The 10,863-nt window shown below is 30.6% G+C and overlaps 1 protein-coding gene across 1 annotated transcript; it reads left to right on the top strand.

The window, feature by feature from the left end:
- The first annotated feature begins 1,761 nt into the window (after window positions 1–1,761).
- On the top strand, window positions 1,762–2,735 carry LOC129912621 (uncharacterized). The gene is made up of 4 exons (XM_055990929.1): window positions 1,762–1,869; window positions 1,949–2,236; window positions 2,307–2,549; window positions 2,614–2,735. Exons 1-4 carry the CDS (start codon window positions 1,833–1,835, stop codon window positions 2,682–2,684), a joined length of 639 nt encoding a protein of 212 aa, XP_055846904.1. The 5' UTR covers window positions 1,762–1,832; the 3' UTR covers window positions 2,685–2,735.
- The last annotated feature ends 8,128 nt before the right edge of the window (window positions 2,736–10,863 follow it).

Genomic DNA, 10,863 nt, shown 5'->3' with positions numbered 1-10,863 from the left:
TTTTTAAATTTAACCTAATATTGTTCAGTAAAAACATAATTATTTTGACGTGATAACGTCTTATAAATCGATGAACCATGGCAGCCACCACAACAAAGTGACGCCATTTTCTCCCGTTCCACTCTTGCACTTTCGCAGTGCGGCAGAAATTTCAATTAAAAATTAAAAATTAACTATTAGAGATACAAAAATCTTCTATAGCTTATTTGAAAGATAATAACCTAAAGTTAAATAAACTTGAAGGATTTTAAAAAATTCCATCTTTTTATAGGGTAAATATAGGTAAAACAAAATTTCGAAAAATTGGCTATTTTCTAAACGCGAAAATGTAAAGAGTTTAATTTGTTTTAATCAATAGATAAATTTATTGCAAGACTGACAATGATATTGAACAAATTCTAAAAAATTTCAAAACCAAGCTATTAATGGTTTTCTAAAACTAAAACATGAGGTAGACCTTTGACAAAGTAGTGATTATAAGTAGGTAAATTTTTTTTGATAATTTGAAAAACGTCATTCGAAAGATAATAAAAAAAATTGGGTCTGATACGGATTTTTTTTTTAATATCTGCGTTTCGAAATATGAATTTTTGAAAAACACCTACTTAATTTGCAGTATTTTTGGGTGAGTTTTTATTTTTTTAGCTTATAGATCATGTATTCTATGACTGTGCGCATACCCCGAATAACGGGGAAAAACAAGTTTTTTTGTACCAAGTTTGTTGACCTTTTTTTTAACCATTTTTTATTTTTCTCTTTTTCTCTTCAACAGATAAATAAATGAAATTTATATTGTAGATAGATAATAGACTGGAATATATATGTGCAAAATTTCATTCAATTTTGTAGTCACAATTTTGAGATAACAGTAAAATAAAGTTTTATTATTCAACCGGTTCTATCTTTTGATCTAAGGCAAATACAAATTTGATTTAACTTTATTGAGCATCCTGATGATGTTACCTTTTTTTTGGTATATCACACATAACTGTACATTAGGGTGTCCGTTATTTCCCAAAGTGATGTTTTCGGGGGTGACACCCCCTAGATCGAAAGCTTAGGGGCTAATTAAGGGGAATTTAGCAAAAAAAAATTTTTTGGAGGTCATTAACCCGTGCCTCTAGGGTCATACTTTCCCCATACAAATTTGTATGGGAAATTTTTAACTCAAACATAAAATTTTTTTTCTCTCGAGTTAAATCATATTTTTTTTTTAATGTTTGATAATTCTGGTTGGAAAACAGTTACTTTAAAAGATCACATTCAAAATTTACCGTTAAAAATTTTTTTTATATTTTATTTCGGTTTTTGAAATTATTAGCTGTTTTCGTAGTTTTTGCTTTCACCTATCACACAATTTTAAATGCAGTTTTATTGGTTTTTAATTATTTTCAAATATTGCATTCAAAAATTTGTGAATAAATAAAAAATTTAATAATAAATCATATAGGTACATTTCTACCAACAAAAAAAGAAACAAAATATGTTGCTATCGAGATGTGTTTGTCTAACAAAAAACGGATTCTTGAACCATATTCATCTAAAATTTTCTTTCTAAGGCGACAATCTTATTGAGTGTTTAAGCAAATTAACAAACAATTTTGCACAAGCTTGGTAAGCAAACACAAGAAGATACACATGTTAGATAACGAAAAATTACCCAAATGCATCATAAATTATTTTTTTGTTTTATTATTTTATTCTAATTTAAACAATTCCAGATGAGCTTTAAGGGTATAAATACTCAGTGGTCTGAAATGAAAAAGTCAGAGTATTGCAACGAGTAGCTTGCGTTTGTCATTTGGAGTAATTCAAAGTCATCAAATTTCAAAATGAAATCCTTTACTGCTTTTTTCATCGTTGCTATTGGTAAGAATTTTTTTTTTTTTTGTTATATTAATTTTATTTTTTAATTCACAACAAACTAAAATTTAAATTATTTCTGCAGCTGCAGCTTTCTCCATTATTATGGTACAAGGTTTTGGAACTTATCCTATAGTAATTGGTATATACAATAAGGAGGGATATAATACAGGCTATAATACAGGCTATAAGCCAGGCTATAATACAGGCTATAAGCCAGGCTCTAATACAGGCTATAAGCCAAGTCCTAATACAGGCAATCGTCCTACTTGCCAAGCATACTCATCTCAAGTGTGTGGTGAAATACAGGGTGATTGCATTAAATTCGCGTGCCAAGAAGACCTCGATTATTATAACAACATTTACAGAACATGTAAGTTTTGTTTTTCTTCTTCATCATCTTTGATCAAAACTTAACTAATTTATTGATTAATTTCATTTAGATGTTCGACCTGTAAATATGATGTCTTGCACTTATACACAAGTATATCAAAAGACACGTTGTTATACCGCTAATCCTAACCCTAATCCTAATCCTTATCCAAATCCTAATCCTTACGACAATACTTACTGTCCATCAACAAATAAAACTGTATGTGCCGTAGATACAAGCTTGCAACCACCACAATGCATTGGATTCAGATGTGGATCTGATATTACAAAATATAACAGTTTTTATGGAACAAGTAAGTTGCATTTTTCATTTTTGCTTATCTACCTATATTATTTAATTTTTTTTTTAATTTTTAGAATTCCAACAAGTAGCTGATTCTTACTGCACAAGTAAAAATATAACAGAAGGTCAACTTAATTACTGCTAAATGGCTAAAGATGTAGCTTTTTATTATGTTGGTTTATTCAATAAAGAATAAATAAAGAGTAAAATAAAAAAAAAAAAAAATAAAATTTGTAACTAATATTTTTATGAAATAAATATTTGAAATTTTAAATAGTCTTATGGGCTAAGAAGATTCCTGTAAAAGGGCGAGTAATTCAGTTGGCAGTGTTTGATTTTTTTAATGCTTACAGACAAATTTTAAAAATTAAATCATGCTCAAATTAATATTTAATATTTTAATATTTTCTTTGTTGCATACTTTTTGGAGCAATTCGTGATTCCAAAGCCACGACTGTTCACTAAAAAAAAATATTATAATAATAATTCATGTCTTTTGCCCCGAGACGCCTACATACTTAATTAAATGTGAAGTCACATAACCAGAGGACAAGCAAGGCGTTTCCAACAATACCTCGTTTGTCAAATTAGTATGAGTAATTTGGAAGTTATTAAGGAATAAATGAACATAGATACACATAATGTCCTTTTTTGGTTTTGTAATAGAAAGTTTAAAATTTAATAGCATTTTGTGATTTAAAAAAAAAAATGCCTGTTAGTAATACCTACAAATACTATATAATACTTGATTAACTAGACATTGATTGTTTGATTTATATGTTACAATCGAAGATACAAATTCCTCCAGTATTGTCGATGTCCGAATATTGCAAGGAGCAAACATTGACACTGAGCATTACCTGATAGTAGCCAATGTAAGAATGTGGATATTCAGGCTATCCTATCATCACAAGGAAATACTGTTTCGAAATTCAAATCGGATGACTATTTCTATTTCCAATTTTTTTCTTTTTGTTATATATATAAAAGAAAATGTACAATTTTAATTCAATTTATCTATGATTTTAAAAGAAATGTTAAAACAATACATAGGTATTTAGATTTATTTTATATATAACGAAACGATCACATCTTTTAAAATGGTTAAAACCTTCAAATAGACTTTGTGTATGTATTGAAAGGATATTTTTTTGAAAATTGTATAGGCAGCTTTTTAAATATAATTTTTTGCTGTACAAATTTTCAAAATGCAAATTTTTAAAAAATTATCAATTCGCTTCGCATATTGAAATAAGGTTTCAAGAAAATTTTATTTAATTTTTAGTGCAACATTACCTATTCTTAGTTTTGTTGCGGAGTTCTCATGTTATAAGAATTTAAAGGTAGCTAGGTATACTTATTTTTCGATTTTTTGTAACCAAAAGTAAACTTTTTTTTTATTTTTTTCCTAATCTTTCGACAAAAATTTGGTAATTTTTTTTTTATATTCGTTCAGTAATCTTATCACAATTCTTTAGAGACCTTTATTTCAAAAGTACATATCGCAGATCTCGGGATATCAACACTTCAATACAACCATGTCGAACAATTTTTCATATTTTTTTTTCTATTGACAGTGATTTTCAAACCTCGATTTCTCTGCTTTTTTTTTGTGTTGAAAATTTTGCAACGAAAATAAACAAATTTTTTGAAAAACCAAACAACTTTTGTACATTCTTAAGCTACATTTCAAGACCATTAGCAAAAAGGTCATAAACACGCATTGGTTGCGGCATGGGTATATTTCGGCCACATAGAGAAAATACTAAAACGTCTATTTTGATATTTCTGTATAAATTATTATCGATAACACAACGATACTTTAGCACTACTGTTTTTATCGAGACAAAAGTAAGTAATAATCTGGAGTTAGCATTCCGACTACGGTAACGATATTGATACGAGATGCTAAATGAGACAAATTGAATGTATCACTTCGTTTCGTATCTCATATTATATCGGATGATTTAGTATTGAAATTGGAATGGGGTCGTTAATCGTATGTTTCGTTACTTCAGTACCCAGTAACGAACATACGAGTAACGATACTGTTTAGAAAGTAACGTTTCGTTACTCGTTACTGAAGCAAATACCCGCATGTTAGTAACGAATACATACGATTTGCTACAGCTCTATTTGGTATTGTTTTAATTGGTAATTCTTTTTAAAATCCATCATTCTTCAAAGTTTTTATTTAATGGTTTTTTTTTTAATAATTTTACAGCTGTTATTTACATATGCATTGTTGAAGCATAAAAACCAGACGAAAATGTCATTAATTAACAACTTTCACAAAATGTGCCTAATGGTGATGTTAGTAACATGGGATGTAGTACGTTGGAGCCGATTTTGAGAAAAAAGAAAACTTTTTTTCATTTAAATCATTTTTTTCATTTATATCATAAGTACCATTTAGTTTATTTTTATCCTTAAAAAAAATTTAAATTTCCCCTCTAGGAAATGACCCTGATACCTTCATTTTCAAATTTGAAAGGCAATTCAAAAATTTTCTAAATACAACCTTATACTACTTCTAAATGCACATCATTTATTTATCTTTTCAGCAATGCTTTAATTTGGCTGTAACCGCTTTAATAGATTTACCCATATTATGTATAGCTATACGTTTAAAAATCATTTTCTTTGCACTTTGTTGATCCGAACACATTTTATTTTAACTGAGCAGCAAGTAGACACCAAAGCTAGTAGAGCGGGCGGCGACTGCAGAAACGCTCAACTCATCGAGCTAAAGAAAAATTCACTTTTGTAGTAAAAGATGACTCTGAGTAACTTCGAAAACCAGAGGTCTTCCCGTCTGCATCCTGGCAGGATTGGCGTAGCAGGGTGAAATCGGGTGCATTTTTTAGGCACCCTTCAACTCATCGAGCTAAAGAAAAAAATTGCCATGGTGGTCTTAGACTCAATTAGTGTTTCAAAAAACCACAGGTCTTCCTTTCGGTAACCTGGCAGGAGTGGCGGTAGGGCGCATCAAAGTGGTCGATTTTTAGGGCCCTCCTAACTCATCGAGCTAAAAGATGAAATTGGTGTCAAATGAAAGGTAGCAATGTCTTCTTTAATAATTCAGAGGTCTTCCTGGCCAAATCTTGGCAGTTTTTTCACGCGAACAGCTTTAAGGTTGGAAACGATGAAAATGAGTTTTTTGTTAAAGTCTTGTTTTTTGGTATGTAGACCGGTGATTTAAGAAATTGTTTTGTTACCAAATCAAAGATAACAACATGAATTTACTAAATCCATAAAAAAAATTAGGAATAGATTAAAAATTTCTAAAAATAGACCATTAGAATGTCAAAAAATACCTATATTTCTAAGCAATTAATCAAAAAGTATGCTCTGCATTTTTATAGTTATCGAACTTAAGTTAAAAAAAGATGCCAAATCGAAGGTTAGAATGTCTACTTTTATATTTCAGAGGTCTTCCAAGTCAAAGCTTGGAAATTTGGTCACTTAGACCATTTTAAGACCCGATACTACTAACCTGATTTGATTTTTTTTTCTGTGTTGACCGACTGTGGACCCTGGACTTGTCGAGCTAAGGGATGAAATTGGTAAAAAACGAAAGGATGGAGCTTCTTCTGATATAATTCAGAGGTCTGCCAAACCAAAAATTGGTAGTTTGGCCACGCAGTCTATATTAAGGTATACTCGATTTTCTTTCTTTTTTTGTGTTGCCCTTTTGTGCACGCGTCGAACCATCGAGATAGTTAAAAGACGAAATTGGTACCAAACGAAAGGTAAGAATGTCCTCTTTTCTAACTCAGAGGTCTTCCAAGCCAAAACTTGGCAGTTTGGTCATACTTGCAATTATAAGGTTGCAACATTTTTTTTTTTCTCTTTTTTTCTATGTTGACGCGGTTGGGCGCGCGTCGAACCATTTAGTTAGTTAAAAGACGAAATTGGTGCCAAACGAAAGATAAGAACGTCCTCTTTCGTGATTCAGAGGTCTTCCAAGCCAAAACTTGGCAGTTTGGTCACACTTGCAATTATAAGGTTGCAACATTTTTCTTTTTGTTTTTTTTCTATTATGACGCGGTTGGGTGCGCGTCGAACCATTGAGTTAGTTAAAAGACGAAATTGGTGCCAAAAGAAAGATAAGGATGCCCTCTTTCGTGATTCAGAGGTCTTCCAAGCCAAAACTTGGCAGTTTGGTCATACGGGCGATTATAAGGTTGCAACATTTCTTTTTCTTTTTTTTTTTCTATCTTGTCGCGGTTGGGCGCGCGTCGGACCATCGAGGTAGTTAAAAGACGAAATTGGTACCAAACGAAAGATAAGGATGCCCTCTTTCGTGATTCAGAGGTCTTCCAAGCCAAAACTTGGCGGTTTGGTCAAGCCAAATCACTCTGCTGCAACTAGAAAAACTTAAAAAAACAACTTGTTCATATTTCACTTTGTAGGGATATGAATTTCTAGATCAAAGCAATTTATTTAAATGCAGATAAATTGCTTTGTGTGAAAATAAAAACAATTATTAAAAAATAGCTATTGATTGTATTAAGTCGTGTTTTATTCATGTGGACAATTCAATATATATAAAGATAAATAAAGTACGAGCTTATTTTTAATATGAGGTGTTTTATTTGCAATCAACCAGCCTCTTCGTTCCGAAAGGAGAGACAAGAAGACGGGGATGATGATTCAAAAAAAAAAAAGAAATATGTGGGTAAACAATCTTTGCCGTTTCAATGATAAGTCTTTCAAAAAGTGTTTAAATGTGATTGCGGCCCGTAAATTGCATCAATTGAGGTACGGTACAGTTGAGGTTAGTATCTGTAAAGTTTCTAAACACGTACCTCTCTTTATTATGATATCTTCTATCATTTAAGAGTACATGTGTTAGTTTAAATAACTTAACATCTCCAATGCCAGATGTCACAGTAGACTCCGTTATTTTAGTTGAAACACAAGTGAGTTTTTAAGGTGTTTCTAATACGCGTTTCTATAACTTTGATATTTTACATTATAAATTACAGTGTGTTCCTGATTCTTCACATTCAAAAATGTTAGTTGTTAATGAACCGGAAATCGTAGAAGATATTCCAAAATCTATGGAAACAGAAAGCTCTGTTGAGGTTAGTTTATGATTTCGTTATAAAAATCAGTTCTTTTTTAAAATGACATAAATACACTAATAATAATAATATAAGCTGTACACTGAGCTATACAAGATACATATAAAAGTTGAAAGACATAGTTTTATCTTAGATTAACTAATTGTACTTAACAAAAAAAAAACAGTTTTGCAGGTAACATTCACAACACACTATATACTTACATTAGTTCAATGAGACATTAGAAGTATCGGAAGTAGGATCGGACGATCTTTTGATCAATTTAATAATTGCTTATGTTATTATTTTGACCACAGATTACTGAAGCAGCCTCCGAAAACAACATTCCTGAGCAGCAAAATGTTAACGAATCTCAAAATCGCGACGATTTAAAATGTATAATCTGTAAGCATGAATCTAGAAGAGTTGGTTCTAAAAGGCAATTTTGCAGTAAGGCAGGAGAAGATACGAAAAATAATATTTTTAAGTATGCATCTAATTTCGTCTTTTAACTAACTAAATGGTTCGACGCGCGCCCAACCGCGTCAACATAGAAAAAAAAGAGAAAAAAAAATGTTGCAACCTTATAATTGCAAGTATGACCAAACTGCCAAGTTTTGGCTTGGAAGACCTCTGAGTTAGAAAAGAGGACATTCTTACCTTTCGTTTGGTACCAATTTCGTCTTTTAACTATCTCGATGGTTCGACGCGTGCACAAAAGGGCAACACAAAAAAAGAAAGAAAATCGAGTATACCTTAATATAGACTGCGTGGCCAAACTACCAATTTTTGGTTTGGCAGACCTCTGAATTATATCAGAAGAAGCTCCATCCTTTCGTTTTTTACCAATTTCATCCCTTAGCTCGACAAGTCCAGGGTCCACAGTCGGTCAACACAGAAAAAAAAATCAAATCAGGTTAGTAGTATCGGGTCTTAAAATGGTCTAAGTGACCAAATTTCCAAGCTTTGACTTGGAAGACCTCTGAAATATAAAAGTAGACATTCTAACCTTCGATTTGGCATCTTTTTTTAACTTAAGTTCGATAACTATAAAAATGCAGAGCATACTTTTTGATTAATTGCTTAGAAATATAGGTATTTTTTGACATTCTAATGGTCTATTTTTAGAAATTTTTAATCTATTCCTAATTTTTTTTATGGATTTAGTAAATTCATGTTGTTATCTTTGATTTGGTAACAAAACAATTTCTTAAATCACCGGTCTACATACCAAAAAACAAGACTTTAACAAAAAACTCATTTTCATCGTTTCCAACCTTAAAGCTGTTCGCGTGAAAAAACTGCCAAGATTTGGCCAGGAAGACCTCTGAATTATTAAAGAAGACATTGCTACCTTTCATTTGACACCAATTTCATCTTTTAGCTCGATGAGTTAGGAGGGCCCTAAAAATCGACCACTTTGATGCGCCCTACCGCCACTCCTGCCAGGTTACCGAAAGGAAGATCTGTGGTTTTTTGAAACACTAATTGAGTCTAAGACCACCATGGCAATTTTTTTCTTTAGCTCGATGAGTTGAAGGGTGCCTAAAAAATGCACCCGATTTCACCCTGCTACGCCAATCCTGCCAGGATGCAGACGGGAAGACCTCTGGTTTTCGAAGTTACTCAGAGTCATCTTTTACTACAAAAGTGAATTTTTCTTTAGCTCGATGAGTTGAGCGTTTCTGCAGCCGCCGCCCGGTCTATAGTTGATTTCTTGAAATTTGTCTCAGAAATTTTTGTTAGATGTCAATAAATTAATGGTTTTTTTTTTTTTTTTTTTTTTTTTTTAACATCAGGAAAGCCTCACACCATTTATTTTAGTACCTAGTCCATCTGCATACTTTGTTTAAAAGTATTTAAAGAGATGTTTCGGTTATTTAAAAACAAATTGTATATTATTTTTCCATTATTAAATAAATTGCTTATAAAATTAAATTAAAAAAAAAAAAAAAAGGTTTTTAGAAAATATAGCTTTAATTCTAACCAACTTTTAACATAAGAGCAAGTACGTGTGCCTTCGTCGTATTTTATAATTGTTTCGTTTTTTAACAAATTTTTGCTTAAGCTTACTTAACAACACGTTTTTACAAATTCTTGAAAAAATAATCCGGTTGCATTATTCTTAACCACGGTTGTAAAAAAATCATTTTATTTTTAATGCATTCGCTCTCCATTACAAATGCAACTAAAAATGTTTTGCATTAAAAAATAATGTTATTGCAAATGAAAAAAAATTTGAATTAAAAAAAAAAAATTCAATGCAAAATGTGTCCATTAAATATTTTTTGTTTAATACTCGTCGAATTTCTTAAAATGTAATCTATTTGACCATACATAAACTTTTTCAACTATAGTATTGAAGATAATACCTATAAGGTCAAAATTTTAAGAAATTCGACAAGTATTAAAAAAAATATTTAATGCACACATTTTGCATAGATTTTTTTTCATTTGCAATAACGTTATTTTTTAATGCAAAATATTTTTAGTTGCAATAAATTTTTTTTATTTCCAATAGCTAAATATTTTTTTTTTATTTCAAATGAATTTTTTTTTAATTGGAACTTATTTATCGTCAAAATAAATTGCTAAGACATGATCCCACTATCAATATGGCGAAAAAATATTTAAAGATTAAAAACACTGGAATTTCTTGCACTACTCATGTGTTCACTGTAGTACTAGATCTACCTCCAAAAAAAAACGTGGCATGTATAATCCGGAATTTTTCAAAATATCAGGCTGTAATAAAACCATTAATGAACCCTGGCAAGTATTAAAGATTCCACCAAAACTAGCAAAGTTTTTGGTGAAAAAAAATACTGCAATTTTTTTGTGTAAAAAATAAAAAAAGGGACCACACTGCAGGCACCAGCTTTCGAATACAAAAGAATTATCAAAATTGGCAACAAACCTAAAAAAAAAATGCAGACGGTTTGATAACCTCCTCCTTTTTTTAAGTCTATTAAAAAGACACTGTAGTTCTTTTTGTTTATGAAAATACAAATGTGTCTTTATTTGCTAACATACGCAAATTATTTGCATAGCAATTTCTCAATTGTTTGATTCCTTAACTAAAAATAATTTACGCAATAAGATATAAGATTTTTGTTGATAACCATAACCACGTTTCGAATTGACCTTGGAAAATAAAAGTGAAAACACTTGAACAAATACCTATAAAAATTAGACAACTTATGCCAACATAATTAATTATACTACTTTTTTATCATTGAAACCGTTTGTTTACTT

Source organism: Episyrphus balteatus, chromosome 2 (assembly GCF_945859705.1).
Source record: "Episyrphus balteatus chromosome 2, idEpiBalt1.1, whole genome shotgun sequence".
Lineage (NCBI taxonomy): Eukaryota > Metazoa > Arthropoda > Insecta > Diptera > Syrphidae > Episyrphus > Episyrphus balteatus.
Note: the sequence above shows the minus strand (reverse complement) of the source record. Positions and strands in the feature narration are given on the sequence as shown.